General features: G+C 36.3%; 1 protein-coding gene across 1 annotated transcript in view; it reads right to left on the minus strand.

Moving 5' to 3' along the window:
- The window catches only part of LOC150107750 (uncharacterized protein F54F2.9), a 304,144-nt gene that overhangs the window by 268,919 nt on the left and 15,048 nt on the right, over nt 1-20,177 (minus strand). The window contains exon 2 of the mRNA XM_090392180.1: nt 11,842-11,943. Within this exon, the coding sequence (XP_090248306.1) occupies nt 11,842-11,943 (102 nt within the window). The remainder of the gene's footprint in view (nt 1-11,841; nt 11,944-20,177) is intronic.

Here is a 20,177-nt window from a genome sequence, read left to right on the forward strand (position 1 = left end):
GAACATCTGAGTTTACTGATAAAATTATTATAGAGTAATGAAATAACACTTATGTTAGAAAAGATACAATTATTATTTGTAGAATTTTTGGTTAGGTTTCCTAGCTGTTGTAAATACAGCTGAAAAGAAATAAACACAATAAGAACAACACTTAAACTGCAAGTGTGTGGCAACATACAAGGATGGTCTGAAAAGTTCTTGGCCTCGACCATAGATGGCAACACTATCGACAAGATTTTTTTTTCCAAGTTGGTAAATCTGTCATAAGCACCCATGAAATTGCAAGTCATTCTATCAAGTAGTTTGTTTTATACAGCTGTCTGAAGCAAAAGTGTTGTCTATATCCCTTAAAATGGATAAAATTGAGTATCGTGAGGTTATAAAATTCTTTGTAAAAGAAGCTTTAACGCAAAAAGAAATTCATTCGAAGTTCGTAAAAGTTTATGGGCACTCTTCTCCTTTGATTTCGACAATTAAGAAATGGGCTGCCGAGTTAAAACATGGCCGTACCAGCCTTGAAGATGATCCACGTGAAGGACGTTCCAAAGAGTGTAACAACACCAGAAATCATTGATCAAGTGCATGATATGGTATTGGATGACAGGCAAGTCAAAGTGAGTGAAATTGCTGAGACTATAGGCATTTCAAAAGAACGTGTAGGATATATTTTGCATGAAGAATTGCAAATGAAAAAGCTTGGTGCATAATAGGTGCCGCACTTGTTCACAGCAGATCAAAACCGCACTCGCATGAAAATCTCTGAACAGTGCTTGGAGCATTTTAACAAGAATAAAACTGATTTTGTGCGTCGATTTATTACCGTAGATGAGACTTTGATTCACCATTACACACCAGAATCCAAACAGCAGTCAAAACAGTGGACAGAAGCCGGTTATTCAGCAGCAAAGAAGACAAAGTCAGTTCCAGCAGCAGGAAAGGTCATGGCATCGGTGATTTGGGATGCTAAAGACATTTTGTTTATTAATTATCTTGAAAAGGGTAAAACAATAACTGGGGAATATTATTCCGATCTTTTAACCAGACTAGATGAAAAAATTCATCAGAAAAGACCCAGTTTGCAGAAGAAAAAAATCATCTTTCATCAGGACAATGCACCTGCCCACAAAAGTGTTTTGGCAATGAGAAAATTAAGGGATTTGCACTATGAATTGTTGGAACATCCACCCTATTCCCCAGATTTGGCTCCCTCTGACTTCTATCACTTCCCAAAACTAAACCTCTTCCTCGCTGGTCAGCGTTTTTCTTTGAATCAAGAGGTGATTGCAGCTGTAGAGGGATATTTTGCAGATCCTATTGAGAACCACTACAGGGACGAGATAATGGCACTGGAGCACAGCTGGAATAAATGTATTAGTCTTACGGAAGATTATGTTGAAAAATAAAAATAATTTTGAAATTATAAATTCTGTTTTTTCATTGTTAGGCCGAGAACCTTTCAGACCACCCTTGTATGCTAATAACTGCATGAGGATAACTCCATCTACAACTATTAGAATTCAAAGAGCAACACAGGAATGAGGAGAGTTACTTAGGATGACTTCCCAAAACTGTAAAGTTTAGATAATCATTTTCATTGACATTCGAACTGTGAATATGAGCTTCACAACTTTTTTTATTATTAATTATTTAAGAAGAAAACAACTTACTTTCGTGTAGAACTTCAGCTGTGTTCCATTGAATTTTATGCTTTATATTTTACTTCAAGAATCTGATAAGTCTGGTTTGGCTAGCTCAACCAGACTTATCAGATTCTTGAAGTAAAATATACTCTTGATGTTCTATACAAATCTGAGCAGAATAACTCATCTGCCCATAATAACAGAGGCTGAGTGAGCAATGGATCTTGTAAACTCCAGGCTAAAAGTCATCAGCTAAAAAAAATAAATAAAGCCTTTAATTCCCTTATAAGGAGAATGCAAGGCCTTTTAACCTTATCTAGTTTTTTGGAGACTGAGTGGGCAGTTCAATCTTCACCGGCAGCCAATCAGAGATAGCTGGCAAAGACTATCACTAATTATAAGCAGCAAGTGATGAAGAAACTGGCAAACAGGTGCTGCCATCTATTGGTACCTAACCCTAACAAGATATGTCATTATCTGTAGGTGTGGGTTCTAGAGTGTGATTTTTATTGAGTTTATGGGATGAAAAACTCAAGTTTCCTGGAAAAAAAACCCACTTTCCCATGCCAGAGATCAAGATACTAACTTGAGAACTAGTCAAAGAAAGGATTAGACAAAGTTCCTCTTGTCGACAACTAGACTTGAACTTAAGTGTATCTTCGGGAAGACTAGCATAGAGGATGCTAAAGCCACTTCCACTGAGCACAGGCTCAGTGGAAATGGCTTTATAAACCAGTTCATAAAAGAGGAGGATATCTGTTCTTCAGGGAGACTAGGAAGGAATGTAAGTTATGAATTAGATATGTAGTATTATTTGTATTATTCGAATTTGTCATAAATTGAAGTTACTTTAGTTGTCAAAGCAAACTGTGGAAGCAGATAGAAGGAAATGCAATGGGATCCTGCTCTAGCAAATTGGAACATTTCGAACAGCACAATCTCAATGTTTTTTCTCCTAAGCAGTTTATTTGGTACAGACATGTCAATGATGGTTTTGCTGTATGGAAGTCTTCCTTGTATGAACTTTATGAATTTCATGGGAAAATTAATTCAGTAAAATCCCAGAATTAAATTTACACTCAAAGAAGAAGATAACAATTGTCTCGCCTTTCTGGATGTTCTTATTCTACATCAACATAATGGCAGTCTACAGTTATCAGCATACAGGAAACCAACTCAAACTGGTAAATACATTAATGCTGCTTATCATCATACCTGTCAAAAATATGGTATGGTTAAAACTTTAGCTCATCAAGCACACAAGCTACATTCTACTGATTCCCCCTTTCAAATAACGAACTTTCATTTATCAGAACTACTTTCATCTCTAATGGGTATAAAACAAAAATAATTGATAAAATAATTAATAATCATGGTATAGGATTTCTGTATTAAAATTCAGATATCCCACAAGTTTAAAATATATAAATAAATTAAAGTTAGAAGTTAATAATCAAGTATTATTTTATAAAGTAGTTAGTGAAATGTATGTTTCAATTTGCAAGTTGCGAGCAAGACGTCTTGATATCTCTGGTTACTAAAATCTTGCTTAAATGTAAAATAAATTATTTAAATCAGATATTACTGATTAATTATAACTTTGTATGAGCTGTCAAAAGTTTGTAATGTTGGTGTTGTTTAGCTAAACAAACATTGTTTGCAATATGTTGTCAATCAGTGAACCAAAAGTCACCACTATATTATTTTAACTGATTAAATGAGCATACCATACATGTGAGAAGATGGTGGAATGAAGAACTATTTTAATTTCTGTCTGTTTCATAATGAAATTATAATTAAATAAGCTTTTCTGCACTTGAACTTCATTTCAAGCCCAATGCTAGAAAGCAGTAATGGAGGCACATGATGATGGACTTGAGAGGAAGTTTCTCAGTTGCATTTTCTAGCATGCGCAGTAGCGAAAGGTGTTATCGGACATTGCTAGGCATTCAGCTGTCCATGGAGTAGAAAAGGAACACAGCAAGAGAAAACTGTGGAGTTTCTGTGTCTTCAATATATGAAGACTGAGCAGAAATAATAAGAAATGTTAGAAGGTTGATAGAAGATATCCTTATTATAAAGAGATAAGTGTGAAATTTGTGTAGTCATTAATCCATATAAGGATTTATTTCAATTGAAGTTGAAAGGAATTTTATTGATTTCCAGTACATATAGAATGGATTCTCAGTTATATGTGATTTCTAACTGTTAGCATGTTTTAGTCATTTCTTCAGCTCTTTCACATAGAAGGCAAAGTTTGTCCTGAAATGTTAAAACTGTTGATATGGTTTTAAGAAGAATGTTGAGACTTTCACATAGAAAGTTAATTCATCCTGAAGTGATGATATGGTTGATATAGTTTTAAGCAATCTATTCACTGGAGTTTGCTGTTACTTTCATAGAAAGTGAAGTTACAGAAGTACACTGGATGAAGCCAAGATATGTTTTCTTCAATGTTCTGTGATTTTAAAATGTAAGAAGAATTTGACTGTTGTATTGCTGTCATACAGAGAACATTTTTGTTTTGTGTTAGTCTTTCTCCTATGTAAACTCAAGAAGAAATGAGTTCTCTAGGAGGCAAGAGACTAAGATTCCAGGAGCTTTGTCCAGATAGAACAATTTCTGTTGGTTTACTGCTTAACTACTTTGCAACTAGTACTTGCAAAGTAGTTAAGCAGTTACTTTGATATTGTATACATTTGTGTTTTTTTTTGTAAATTAAGATTTTTATTTTGGTTAAAAAGTGTTTGAGTTTAGTTTCACTTTTTTTTCCTTTTTATTTTGAATTTAAGAGTTTAAACCACTCAAAGTGTGAGTGAAGGAAGTAAGTGAAAATATATATACCCCCCATCCACACACATACACACAGACATCTAATCTTCCTCGAGAAGAAGTTTCTAGAATTTCAATTCCATATGTTAAAGGACAATCAGAGAAAATTTGCAAGACTTCTTTGGCAGATTAAATTATAAGTTTCTTTCCAGTGAGTTTGACATATGGAATTGAAATTCTAGAAACTTCTTCTCGAGGAAGATTAGATGTCTCTCTCTCTCTCTCTGTGTGTGTGTGTGTGTGTGTGTGTGTGTGTATTTTCACTTCCTTCACTCACACATCCTTATGTGTGAGTGAAGGAAGGAACATAAGGATGAGGTCTCCCTTTGTTCTTGTGAGAAAAAATAACTTTCGCACAAGGGAAACCTAATGTCCTACACAAAAGTTATTCTCTTCTTGAAAGATTGTAATAAAAAAAACGTTGTGAAGTTCACATTTACAGCCCAGACCACAAGAAAAATGATTGCTTTAAACTTTCCCAAATTTGGGAAGTCATCTTAATTATTGCTGTGTTTCTTAAATTATTTAAATTTATTCTTTTGAATTTGAGTAATTGTACATGGAGTTATCCTCCTGCAGTTGTTAGCATATATTGCTATGCATCTGCAATTTAAGTGTTGTTCTTACTGTGTTTATCTCTTTTCAACAGTATTGACAATGGCTAGTAAACCAAGCTGAAAATTCTACAAATAATAAACATATTTTTCCTAACATAAGTTTATTCTGTAATAATTTTAACATTATGTCATATGCTTATGTTTTGATATTTAGATCTATCTGAGTTTATTCTGTTTGAGGACCTATTGGGAAGTGTCTTTAAAAAAATAAAATAGAATAAAGGCATTTGTTTTCTAATTCAATGGTGAACTTTGCATGCAGATGAATAATGTTTAAGATAGTGAATTTGAAGATATTTATTTTTATCTGTAGTACAAATCTACTTATTCATTTCAGCAAACTACCATGTAGATTAACATGTATGCATCCACATGACTGGCTGAAAAAAATATATTGAGAAAAACTGGACTCTGCCTATATACAGTTTGGGAAACTCTTCCAGTGTTTCCCAAACTGTATATAGGCAGAGACCGGTTTTGACCTTTAACAAGGTCTCGTCAGTGGAAGGCAGACCCGGAAGCGGTGATACTAAGGCAGAAGCAATGGAGAGGTCATATTTACTTATACAAGTTGCCAAAAGGTGTACTACTATTATTATTATTAATTTACTCTGGATTCAGAGAAAGATGTTGGAAGTTTATTCTTGTTGAGAGGCTTATACGCTGGTTAGACATGATAACTAATATTTAAGGAATTGACAGCGTATACTAGAAATATAGATTAAATAAACTTTAATATATACATTCCGATATTTCGGCGAACGTCACGTTGCCATCTTCTTGGGAACTTACTAAAAGACACGTGCACACAAGTACTAATAACAGCAAATGAGACTGAAGCTAGGAAGCTAGCGTTTCCTAAAGTCCTGATGGTGCCCCCTGGCGGGCTATATTGGTAGTTCTTGGCCTTTGGGCTGAAGTTCTTCTGATAAAAGTTTCCCAAATTTGGGGTAGTTTCATGCATCCAAATTTGTTGAGGTTTGGCATGTTCCTAAGGGCCGAGGCTGATTCCATGAATAGTCTTTCATACTTGAACTTGCTGCGGTGCATTACTGTGGCTTTCTTCCATCTTATTCTGTGGCGTATCCAGAGCGTGGTCTGCAAGCCCAGAGTGGCTGTACTGGTAAAATCGGATGTAATCCTTGGGTTCTGAGATTCTGATATTTGCTGTCCTGCCTGTTTGGCCAAAGTAGGACAGTTTACAGCTGCAAGGGACCTGGTATACACCAGGTAGGTCTAGGGGGAGTGGTTGGTCTTTGGTGGAGCGGATAAGGGATGCCAGTTTTCTATGTGGTTTGTAACAAGTGGTCAAGTCATGTTTTTTTAGGATTTTTTTGATTTTTTCCGAGGTGCCTCTGATGTAGGGAATCGTGATAGATTTTGAGTAATCTTTTTTGTGAAGGGGAGGGGGTGGTGGGTTGTGGATAACTGGGTTAAGTATTTTTTGGATTTTTTGGAGGGGGTAGCTGTTGGCTGAGAAAGTGTCACGGATGTGATTTAGTTCAGTGGTTAGGGCTTGATCATTAGAACAGATTATTTTTGCCCTGTTGAATAATGTTTTAATAACTCCATATTGTTGTGAGGGGGGGGGGATTGTTGGTGAATGTATCTGCCTGTATGGGTGGGTTTTCTATAAACTGAGAAAACCAAGGTTCCATCAGGTTGGCGGGTTACTAGTGTGTCTAGGAAGGGGAGGTTATTGTTTTCCTCTTTTTCCAGGGTGAATTTGATTCTAGGGTGTAGGTTGTTCAAGTGTGTTAGGAAGGAGAGGAGTGAATCCGGGCCATGTGGCCAAATAGCGAAAACATCATCAACGTAGCGAAGCCATATGGTAGGTTTTTGTGGGGCTGAGTTTAAGGCTTTCTCTTCAAACATCTCCATGAAGAAGTTGGCCAAGGGTGGGGAAAGTGGTGAACCCATGGCTGTCCCCTCTATCTGTTTGTAGAATTTTTCCTGCCAAACGAAATAGCCTGAGTTCATTGTAAACTCAAATAGGGCTGAGATATCGGGAGGAAATTTAGCTTGGATTAGCTCTAAGGTTTCTTTGAGGGGGACATTCGTGAATAGGGAGGAGACATCAAAACTGACCATTATGTCATTATGTTGGAGTGTAAGGTTTTCTATACTGGCTTTGAAGTGGGCTGAGTTTTTTTATGTGTGATGGTGTATTGCCAGTATAGTGTGAGAGCGCTTTGGCTAAATGCTTGGCTAGTTTGTAAGTGGGGGAATCAATGCCATCCACTATGGGACGTAATGGCACATTTTCTTTGTGTATTTTTGGGAGCCCATATATGCGGGGGGGGTCTAGAGTTATAGGGTTTTAGTTTGTTGGTAATCTCCACAGGCCAAGAAGTGACCTTCTTAAGGAGCCTATGGAGTTTTCTAATTTGTGAGTTGGTGGGATTGTAATCAGTGGGGAGGTAAGTGGAACGATCTAATAATAAAGCCTTGAGCTTACCTGTGTAATCTTTAAGATTAAGTACCACAGTGGCGTTTCCCTTATCCGCTTTGGTGATCACTATTTTTTTGTTTCTTTTCAATTCTTGTATTCACTACTGGATATGTTGGATTTTGGAGGTTTTGCTTTGTTGAGAACACAGGCTACATCCAATCTGATATCGTTGCCGATGTGGTTAGGCAGTTGGCGAATCCCGCGTTCAATTTGAATCATTAATTCCTCGGCCGGTAATTTCCTAGGAGCAATGGCGAAGTTGTGACCACGTGACAGAGCGTGGAGTGCTTCTGGCTTTAAGGTAGCTGACGATAGGTTAACAACAGTGTTGGTTTGTAGTTTGGGCGCCGAGTTCTTTGTTAATTTATCAAACTTGTTGATATGTCGGCTTCGTACTCGTTCAAATTCTTTTTTAGCTGCCATACACGAGACGTCATGTAGTACCGACCAAAGCTCGTGATTCAGCGTAAGTGAAAGCTCATTTTCTAACGTTGATATAGCGCTGTTTATGTCGGCTAGGGAACCGCGTGTGGCGGTAATTTGCTCCCGAAGTAATGCCTGGCTAGCGCGGTTGTAAATACGGAGAGCTTTCTGTGAGATGAAGCGGTGTTTAAATTTGACACAGTTCGGGATGACAGGATTATCCCGGCAGCGTTTTAGAAATGCCAGACGGTTAAGTTGTCTGGATAATTTCAGCTTCAGTTTGCCGTAATGGCGGGCCTTGCGTGCGAAGAGATCTCCGTGGATGATCATTATTCTTGTTGAGAGGCTTATACGCTGGTTAGACATGATAACTAATATTTAAGGAATTGACAGCGTATACTAGAAATATAGATTAAATAAACTTTAATATATACATTCCGATATTTCGGCGAACGTCACGTTGCCATCTTCTTGGAAACTTACTAAAAGACACGTGCACACAAGTACTAATAACAGCAAATGAGACTGAAGCTAGGAAGCTAGCGTTTCCTAAAGTCCTGATGGTGCCCCCTGGCGGGCTATATTGGTAGTTCTTGGCCTTTGGGCTGAAGATCTTCTGATAAAAGTTTCCCAAATTTGGGGCAGTTTCATGCATCCAAATTTGTTGAGGTTTGGCATGTTCCTAAGGGCCGAGGCTGATTCCATGAATAGTCTTTCATACTTGAACTTGCTGCGGTGTATTACTGTGGCTTTCTTCCATCTTATTCTGTGGCGTGTATCCAGAGCGTGGTCTGCAAGCCCAGAGTGGCTGTACTGGTAAAATCGGATATAATCCTTGTGTTCTGAGATTCTGATATTTGTTGTCCTGCCTGTTTGGCCAAAGTAGGACAGTTTACAGCTGCAAGGGACCTGGTATACACCAGGTAGGTCTAGGGGGAGTGGTTGGTCTTTGGTGGAGCGGATAAGGGATGCCAGTTTTCTATGTGGTTTGTAACAAGTGGTCAAGTTTGAGAAAACCAAGGTTCCTGATGGAACCTTGGTTTTCTCAGTTTATAGAAAACCCACCCATACAGGCAGATACATTCACCAACAATCCCCCCCCCTCACAACAATATGGAGTTATTAAAACATTATTCAACAGGGCAAAAATAATCTGTTCTAATGATCAAGCCCTAACCACTGAACTAAATCACATCCATGACACTTTCTCAGCCAACGGCTATCCCCTCCAAAAAATCCAAAAAATACTTAACCCAGTTATCCACAACCCACCACCCCCTCCCCTTCACAAAAAAGATTACTCAAAATCTATCACGATTCCCTACATCAGAGGCACCTCGGAAAAAATCAAAAAAATCCTAAAAAAACATGACTTGACCACTTGTTACAAACCACATAGAAAACTGGCATCCCTTATCCGCTCCACCAAAGACCAACCACTCCCCCTAGACCTACCTGGTGTATACCAGGTCCCTTGCAGCTGTAAACTGTCCTACTTTGGCCAAACAGGCAGGACAGCAAATATCAGAATCTCAGAACACAAGGATTACATCCAATTTTACCAGTACAGCCACTCTGGGCTTGCAGACCACGCTCTGGATACACGCCACAGAATAAGATGGAAGAAAGCCACAGTAATACACCGCAGCAAGTTCAAGTATGAAAGACTATTCATGGAATCAGCCTCGGCCCTTAGGAACATGCCAAACATCAACAAATTTGGATGCATGAAACTGCCCCAAATTTGGGAAACTTTTATCAGAAGAACTTCAGCCCAAAGGCCAAGAACTACCAATATAGCCCGCCAGGGGGCACCATCAGGACTTTAGGAAACGCTAGCTTCCTAGCTTCAGTCTCATTTGCTGTTATTAGTACTTGTGTGCACGTGTCTTTTAGTAAGTTCCCAAGAAGATGGCAACGTGACGTTCGCCGAAATATCGGAATGTATATATTAAAGTTTATTTAATCTATATTTCTAGTATACGCTGTCAATTCCTTAAATATTAGTTATCATGTTGGAAGTTTATTTTCCACTTGGTTAAACTAAATTTATTATAGACCTCAATAAAGGTCAAAACCGGTCTAGGTAGTGGCCCTTCTCTTAATGCATAATATTATACATGTCTGCAAGGAGATGTGCTTTGCATTATGGAAGATACTGAGACAAGGAGTGATGAGAGCTTGGTCCACCTTTATTATGAGTTGCCTCAGTCCTGAAGATACTTCAGGTGCAAACTTTGTTTGCCTACACTTGGGTACAGGATTAAACTAAATTTATTATATCCATAATAATAGCTAGCAACATAATAAAAATTCAGGAAATTAAAATTAAGATACTTGAAATATGATGATCTACAACTGGTAGAAATTTAATAGTGTAATATGAAAAAGCCTTAAATGAAGTTTAGCTGCTAATGAAAAAAAAAGAAACAAAAAAGCATTTATTTAATATTTAATACAGGACTATTCAAAATGAAGGAGTAGATTGTACTTCTTTTTGAAAATTTTATTTTCAACGATACAATCATGTGTTATACATCAGCTGATGGGAACTATGAGAGTTTACTTTTCCCACAATCTAGTAGCAAGTTATTGCTACTAGAGTGCACTGTAAGCACTTGAAACAAAAATATCCTTTAGTCACTTGCTCAAACAGTTAATAAAAAATGCCATTTCCACAAGAGAAAACATTTTGTGTTGTTATTGAATTTGTATAGCGTAATTCTATAATTATGGCTATAACAAGGAGATTAATTTTAATCTCCTTGTCATAAGCAGATTTATTTGTGGTACAAAATATTTTAAGAGGGATGCATCTGTAAAGGAAAAAGTCTGGGTTGTCCACACGTTCCAAGTTAATGTTGAAAGAATTTAACAAACATTTGTACGCAGCCTAAAAAAATCCACAAGCTGTGCAAGCAAGGAATTAGGAATTCCTCAAACAACAGTAGGGAATGTTCTCAGCAAACGATTGCATATGAAAGGCTAGAAGTTGCAGTTAATGGAGGCACCCCACCCCAGGGACAAAGAAAAAAGTTACCCTTTTGGGTAAAAATGGTGGGAAAATTTTTTACCCTTTTGGGTAAAAATGTCATGGAGAATGATGCCTTTGCAGCACAACACATTTTTTTTCTAATGAATTAACTTTTCACTTAAGTGGTGAAATCAATCGTCATGACATGAAAATATAGGGGACAGAACATCCAAGTGCAAACACTGAACATTAAAGAGAATGAGCAAAAGTGAACATGTTTTTGCTATTTCTCACAGAAAAATTTATAGCCTTTTTTTTCTTTACTGAGACAATAGTAACTGGGATATCATAACTCAATACGTTACAAATCTGGATGTTCTCTCAACTCGAATATGACTCTGCTGACTTCATTTTCATGCAAGATGGGCACCGCCTTACTTTCACCACAATGTCACAAGTAATTATCTCAATGCAACTCTTCCTAACTGCAGGATGGGTTGAAGTCAGACAGATGACCCTGTGCTGTGCAAGTGGCCATCCAGGACCTGATCCCTTGCAACTTTTATCTTTAAAGATTCGTTCAAGATACCACCCCTACTCTTCACATCACAAGAACTTCAGCATCGAATTGTGGCAGTAGTGAATTCAATAACTGTTGACCAGTTAAAAGAGTCTCGCAAAGAAATGGGCTATTGTTTTGATGTGTCATATTACAGGCGGTGCATACGTAGAGTGCCTGAATATCTGATAGTTTTCATATCAGGTGACATATAACACTTTATATTGCTGTAAATAAAGAACTGGTAAACAAGTACAATCTACTCCTACATTTTGAATAACCCTATATATATTTCCATGAAAAAAAAAAAAAAAAAAATTTAAGATTTAACAAAATGTACATGCCTTTCTAAATGTTTCTTCTGCTCCAGGGTCTTTATTTTTGTCAGGATGGTACTGTACTGAAAGACGTCTATATGCTTTACGTACATCATTAGATGATGCTTTCTGAAAAGGATTGTAAAAATATCCTTTAAATAAAATTGTTTTCAAGCTGATATAATATAAGAACATAAAAAACATAATTCTGAAATAAGCTATAATATTTTAAAGTTGCATCATAATGCAAAGAAAAAAAAAGCACAGAAATATATGATGTGGTCGTTTGCTAAAAACTAACAGCAAAATACACTGGTACAAGAATAAGACTGCAGCAAGCCTTCCCCCCTCCCTCAATTTATACTACTACACAGAGAAAATTACTAGATGGATTTTTGTAGCTTAGGTCTCCGTCCTATAGGCTGTAAGGTTTTACTACAGGACTGTAATGCAAGAACTGAACGGAATTGGAATGGGTCATATTCTTCATTCAACAAATGAATGTATTAATATTGTGAATCATGTAAGTGAAGAAATGAGAAAAAATGTATTTAAAGAAATCGTTCAATTCAAAAATATAATTTCATTAATAATTGATGAATCAACAGCAATAAGCAATAAAACCACTCTCATAGTATATATTCGATGCTGTATCGAAGGTGTTGGAATTAATTCACCGATAAATTTATTTTTGGACTTGATCGAACTTGAAACGCAACGGTAAAAAGTGTATTTGATTCCTTACTCCAATGTCTTAACTATTATGGGATGACAGAAGATTATTTTAAAATATTTAGTTTCTCTAGCATGCGAAGGTGCTCCTGTAAAGTTAGGGTGTAAAAGTGGAGTGAAAAAATTGCTGTTCAGAAAAATTTCCTTCTATTATAGTTTGGCAGTGTGCTAATTACAGACTAGAATTATCAGTAAGTGATGCTGTAAAGGAAATTTCAAGAATCAATAGATTCAAATCATTTATTGATAAACTTTATGTCCTATTGTAACACTCGATGTAGCTTAAAAATACCAAAGCGCTTTACATCGATTTTTACAGAGGTCAAGTCTCGTGAGAACTGACAAAAATAACCTTGTTTGTCTCTATGTATTTTATGTTAAATATTAATGTAAATAACCGTATGGGAATTGATTGTATTTACTGTTTTATTTAAAGTTTCTAGAATGTCAAAAACAAAGGCAATGCTTTGACATCGGAACTTTGTATAATAGCTATGTATAAGAGCACAAGAAAGTTGTTTACGATTAAGTGTGAGAAAGTTGTTTGCGAGCTCTGCGCATGTACACCTTCAAAGCTAGTATCAAAGAGATCCACTAGTTTCAGAAGTTTCCACTACCCGACAAGACAAGGAAAAAAAGAGTGCACAGAGGAGATAAAAGAACGGGCCAACCTTAACAAAAAAATCAAGGAGAACTGCTGATTTCCTCGGAGTTTACAACCCTTGGTGCAAGGTCCCAAGAAGGCGAAAATAAAAGGGGAATGAGCTGAACATTGTGAGGAGAGTCCAGGTCCAGTTGCTGACAGAGGGGAGCCGAGATCGAGTTGCCAAGAGAGCAGAGGTGAGGTCCAGTTACCGAAGAGAGCCAGTCGGCAGAGAACCAGAAGCAGTCGGATCCAGAGGACCAGACTTTACGGCAAACCCATGCCAGAGGAAAAACTTGGGAGAACAGCCGAAGCCAAGTGCCAGTCGGATGTCCTAGTGCTGCGGGAAGTCAGCTGAAGCCAAAAGCCGCAGAGTGATCTTCAAGCCTGTATGTTGAAACTTCTTGCCTGAGCTTTTGAGTACCGGGAAGATTGCAGTCCAAGACCCACCAATATTCTGACGAAGTGCCCCCATCTGAAACAAGACTCTCCAGAAGGAAACCTAAGGCCTGAGATGAAAGAAAAACAATAGCGACTTTGATGCAGGACTTTTGGAAGGTGTCGTGACAAAGAGCCTCTGTAAGTGTATTACATCCTTTAATGTACATTCTTTTTGTGATCTAGGAGATATGTCATAGATGGACTGATAAGAAATAGTAATAAGAAATATCTATAAGAGAATCCTTTGATTTGTTGTTAACTGGAATATAAACTGTAAGATAACTTGCCATAACTAACTAATCTCTTTATGAGTAAATTAGTCTCGGCAAATTTTGATATATTTTAGCAGAGAAGTAACAGAGTAATTACATTGCATAGTCATTTATTATTGAAAAGGGAAAATTTGTTTCTTTATATCAAAAGTATATAAGGATAGGTAAAGAGAGAGTAATTTTCCTATCGCTTATTTAATGTAGTTTGTTTTTTTAACGTAAATAAATGTGTTTTAATTATATGTCAATAGAGTGCTGCTTGATTGTTTATTTCACAATGCACTGTTCCTAAATAAATGCAAACTTAAGAGAGGAAACAAAGTAAGATAGCTGAAGCGTATAGTTAAGTGCAAATAACCATGACTGTTTGTGTAAAGTTTTACTGAAGGAATTTGTGTTAGAGAGAGATCAACTCACTGTATTACTGAGTTTTATGGCAATTAAAAGATACTGGTGGCACAGTTTTATCAAATAAATTTTCTAGTATCCATAGGCATAAAACTCGTAGTGTGAAAGGTAGATAAACACTAAGTACGCAATAGTAAGAAGGAATACTGAGAATAAGAAAGGAATATATAAAAAAAGCAATAAATAGTAATAGCCTGAAGTTTACAATATACCATGCTTTGCCAAAAAACAGTAGAGTTGCATTTACGTGCAGAATCACTAGAGGTTGAGCTGCTGAAAATTGGAAGAATTTTAAGTACTCGATGGGTGTCATCTAGTTTCTGTTCAGTTTTGGCTGTGTGGAATAATTTTGAATCTCTAGTGAATCATTTTGAAGATGCGATGCATGATCCTAGGAGAGAGAAAAATGATAAATGTACTTATGACTTAAGAAGAAAAATAACATCTACAGACTTTTTATCGAATCTAGGATTGATTTGTGATGCTTCCAAGAATTGACTGAATTAAGTTTGGACCTGCAAGACAGTGACATGAACCCTTACAAGGCAAATAAAAAAAATAAATGCACTTGTATAAGCTTTTGAAGAAAGAAGACAGAATTTTGAACCCTATTATAGATGTGCAACAGCTGCTGAACGCGATCTGCTTTCGTGGAGTTTTACTTCACGAAAAAGCTCCAAAAAATAATCCTCCTATTGACCCAAAAACATTTTATACCAAATTAAAAGAGTCAATTGAAAAAAGGTTGCTTAATAGCGAAAATGTTAAGCTAGCATTTTGGGCTTGCGTGCTTGACCAAAAACATTGGCCTGAAGATATTGATGATCAGCTAACATTCGGAAAGGCAGAAATTGGAAATTTGTCAATCGAATGCAATTAAATGAAAGAGAAATGATTGGTGGATTCCGTGAATACATTCTCGATAAGACATATCCAGAAAAACTGTTGCATTTGGTACATGCTCTGAATACCATTCCCATTTCATCAAGTGAATGTGAACGCAGATTTTCGCAGATGAATTTAATTATCACCCCAACAACAGCTTCATTGAAGACTAAAACAGTTTCAGCACTTTTATTCATCACACTTGTTGGACCACCTTTAAGACTTTTCGATCCTTCAAAGTATGTTGATCTGTGGTTACTTAGAGGACGACATTCGGCCTTAGATACTAAGAGCAAAGAAAGGAATCCAGACGATTTGTTCGACGAGAATTGGACAAAACTTTGGAAAGCACTATGAACTTCTCTTAAATTATATAATGTTTTTACAAATTTACTTTTGCTTTTATATTTGGTCTTTGGTTATATCTTTTAATTTGTTTGTTTAATTTTACATTTGATCATGTCTAAAATAAAAAATACTGAAGATAAATTATATTTAATTCATTTATGCGACTCCGTGACAGCAACAGCTGCTTCATATTTCATTTAAATTAAGATTGGAATATCATTTTCTTTAATAAAAAGCTTAACAAGATGTGAGTTCTGGCACTTTATTTTCTAGAAAAAAAAAGCACTGGCAATATCACAGTTCAAACAACGAGACAATCCTAACCACAATAACTACTTTCCAAACACTGATGTGATTCATCACTGATGATTTTAAGCATATAGTCAACTGTTATTCCTCTGAGCAATTTAAATTCCTTGGATGAACAAATCACAACTCAGTGATTTGTCCATCCAAGGGGCATAACAGTAACACAGTAACTATTAATCTTGTGTTGTTTGGCATTATTATAGGTCAATAGGATAATTTTTGATTTCTATACTTCATTTCTTTAGTTGGGTTATTGTTTACAGCCTTCTGTTCAAAACAATTACACTAAAAGTTGTTGGAAGTTTTTCCACTTGGTTATACTATAAATTAAAGATGCCAAGAAATTATATACTTGGTTTAATCCTTTATCCAAGTGTAAGCAAACAAGTTTGCACCTAAACTATTCTCAGGACTGGGGCAACTCATATAAAGAAGCTAATGACCTTCACATCACCTGCCTTAGTATCCCATAATGCAAAACACATCTCCTTGAGGACATGTATAATGTCTCCAGTCTTGAAAATAGTTCAGGCGCAAACTTGTTTGCTAACACTTGGATAAAGGATTAAATCATTTATCCAATTTCTTGGTATCTTTAATTTGTATAACCAAGTGGAAAAACTTCCAACAACTTCCTCTAATCCAGAGTATTTAATAATAAGCTGTGACACCTTTTGGCAAGCAATGGGCAGAGAATTTTGATTTTTATAATTAATGAATTAAAATACTATTTATGGAAGGTTAGAAAGAAACATGGATTATGACATCCAGCAATACGTCATCCAAATGCTTTAATATTGTATGGTGGAAATTTTATTGTTCAGTCAGACAATTTTTGTATTCAGAAAGAAGCAGTCTAGGAGATATCAAATTTATGACCAGATGGTGTAGACCAGCATTTCCCAAACTGTGGACCGCAGCCCCCCTGGGGGCCGTAAGTTTTGTTGAGGGGGCCCTCCTGTGAAATAATGAAAACAAATGCAAAATGTTTTAAGACTAAGTAGGTTTTTTTTAATCTTAAAAGAAACATATTTAATTTTTATTATTTCTTTTTTTGTTATTTTTTATATTTTAATGGAAAAAAATCACACATTGGTGTTGGTTCACAAATTTTGCTTCCTGCATACTTTGGCGCTTAATGAATATTAGTAAATATATGCTTATTCATATAAGTTTCATTTCAAAGGTATTGATAAGAAGCACAAAAAAAGATGACAAATGCAAAATCTTGAATATAAATATTGTAATAATATATGTCTGTATTATGATTTTTTTCCAATGGGGGCCCACATTATGCAATATTCACTGGGGGAGGGGATAAAATTCTGTCTATTCTTGCTATGAGAGGTTTTTTAAATAGTCCCATCCTCTTAATTCAATGTGGTCTTACAGTCAATTGCAGGGATGACTGGAGAGCAATTCCAGGCAGAGAAGGCCAACTCAACACAGTTAACCCAGATGGAGCTAACCGCCTGGGTATCAGTCATCGTTTGTTTTAAATGGTCTTTTTGTTGTTCATCTATGAGATTGGTGAAAAAGGAAAACTGATAGCCTTTGGCTATATGATGATATAAAAGAGCTGAACCCTTTTCTCTCTCTCTCATGCTATCTAACTGTCTTTTCTTTCTCCTAATACTATCAGGCTCTCTTGCACTCCTATACAAACTACTCTACGCCTATGATGAGCAGCCCTTTACTTTTTCATCTCAATAAAGGTTGAAACTGGTCTGAGCAGTGACCATTCCCATAATGCATAGCATTATACATGTTCATACTCTATGCCTATGATGAGCAACCCTTTACTTTTTCATCTCAATAAAGGTTGAAACTGGTCTGAGCAGTGACCATTCCCATAATGCATAGCATTATACATGTTCATAAGGAGATATGGTGTGCATTATGGGATACTAAAGCAAGGATGTGAAGTCATCAGCTTCTTTATATGAGTTGCCCCGGTCCTGAAAATAGTTCAGGTGCAAACTTGTCTGCTTACATTTGGATAAAGGATTAAACCAAGTATATAATTTCCTTAGTATCTTTAATTTAGAATTACACTAAAAGCATCACAAACATTTTTCATTCAACTTTAAATTCTAGTCCTAAATCTATAGTTCACCAAGAAGATGTGTGAAGATTTTCAAGAGAAAAATTAAGCACAATTTAACTTGGCTTTTGGGGAAGTCCCCACTGGATATATCAAAGCTTGAAACAGTTGAAGGAAATTATCACACATCTGAAACTGATTTTGAAAGGGTCTAAAGCAGGAAACTTACATCATTGCAAAATTTGCCACTCTGGTCAGCCATGAACAGCATCATCATTTTCAATTTCTGTAACCCAGAAATCTTCAACCTGTTCTTGTAAGGTTCATTCAACAGACCTGCTATCATCTTGGTTACTTGCCTCTTGATCCTCTCCATCTCTAGCTCACTGCCAAGAAACACAGGTGAACAGATTGCATGCAATAGTCAAGATGGGGTCTTTATCTTATTGATAAAGAGGAATACTAACTTGCTTTTCAAAGTATCATTCAGTAACCAAGTAATCCGATGAGCTACTTTAGCCACTTTTGCTATGTATCCTCTAACTTTTAACTCCATATCCACTAACACTCCCAAATCTCTGGCTTCATCAATTTCCTGGAGTACAGTCCATCAATGTGGTATATAGCTGGTAATCTTTTCACCAAAAAATGCATAACCTTACACTTTGCCACATTAAACTGACATCCATTCTCCTTTGCCCAGACTTCAGTCTATTCAAATCATCCTGCAAAATTTTAATATCATCTGTATTAACTATTGCTCTACCCAATTTTGCATCATTGGCAAACAGCTGAATAGTTCCTCTCAGATCCTTTTCTATATCATTAATGTAAAAATTAAACAGCAGCCCAAGAACAGAGCCCTGTGGCATACCACTATCACAGGCCAGACTCCACTCCTGAATAAACTGCTCTCTGATATCTTTCCATCAAACCCTTTTATCAACCTCACCATCTCTATTTCCATTCCAATGTGCTGCAGTTTACTGATTAGAATTCCATGTGATATCCTGTCAAAGGCTTTTGCAAAGTCCAGCAGTATCGCTGTAAACCCATTACCTTTATCCAACTCAGCTGTCACTATATTATAAAATGTGAGCAAATTACTGAGGCATGACCTACCCTCCACAAACCCATACAGTATCCCATTTCTGTCTATCCATTCCTGTATTTTGCTCTTAACCAACTTCTCCAGTACCTTGACAACAATTCCTGATATGCTGATCAGTTGGTAATTTGCTACATCAGTCTTCGAGCTTCCTTTATGCAATGGAAATATTTTCCCCTCGTTCCACCTCCCCTTGGGACAAACCCAGAGCCAAGACTTAAATTAAACAATATCATCAAAGGCTGACAATTCCGTAGCGCCTTCTCATAAAACTGAAGCTGGTATGACATCTAATCCCAGTTGTGTTCACATGAAAGTTCTGTAATATGCTATGAACCTCCATTTCATTTACCTAGGGTCTCTCTCACATAAGTATTTGCCTCTTTCATTACTGCAACACCTCCACCTGAATGATATATTATTGCAAAGTGTTTACTTAGTAATTCGTCTAATTCAACTGATTCAGTTACTTCTCTCTTTATTAAAATTAAAGATATTAGAGATGATATCATATTTCAGAGGAAAAGCAAAACTTAATAACAGTCATTGTAGATAATCTGTTCTTCCTTTTACACCTCATATAACTGATTAGTGCTTCCTACTTTATCTGTTCCCTTAATGCCTCTTTCTTCCAGATTTTTTTTTTTTTTTTTTGGTTACACTTACTGATGAAAGGTTGTAAACCTATAGTGCATTAGATAAATTGCCTGTTCTCATTCATTCGTTCAATTTACATTTAATCTCTTATGCTCTGGAATACAAAGCCTGCTACTATTAAATATGCCTTGACTGCTATCTACAAAGCTTTTTATTTCACCTAACCCTTAATTTCCACCATAGCTCTAAGGCATCTCATGAATCCATATACTCACGGCATTGTTTCGCATATACTGTTTCCTCATAAAGTCCTAACATGGCTGGATACTGCAAAGGTGATTACCTCATGGTCATTTTCACCCAACTGGAGAAACATTTGACATCTCATTAACAACAACATCCTGTAATGATCAAACCCAAGACTCTTGATCACTGCATGCGCTTTGTTACATATTAACAAAGATAGCGATTCAAACTCAAATTTATTTCTCTTTTTCCTATTTGCTATCTTTCATTCCAAATCTTTATTAAGGGCTTTTTAATTGAAGGTGAATTAACTAACCAATCTCATACAGA

This window comes from Typopeltis vanoorti, chromosome 4 (assembly GCF_054136105.1).
Source record: "Typopeltis vanoorti isolate ZY-2024b chromosome 4, IOZ_Tvanoo_1.0, whole genome shotgun sequence".
Classification (NCBI taxonomy): Eukaryota; Metazoa; Arthropoda; class Arachnida; order Uropygi; family Thelyphonidae; genus Typopeltis; species Typopeltis vanoorti.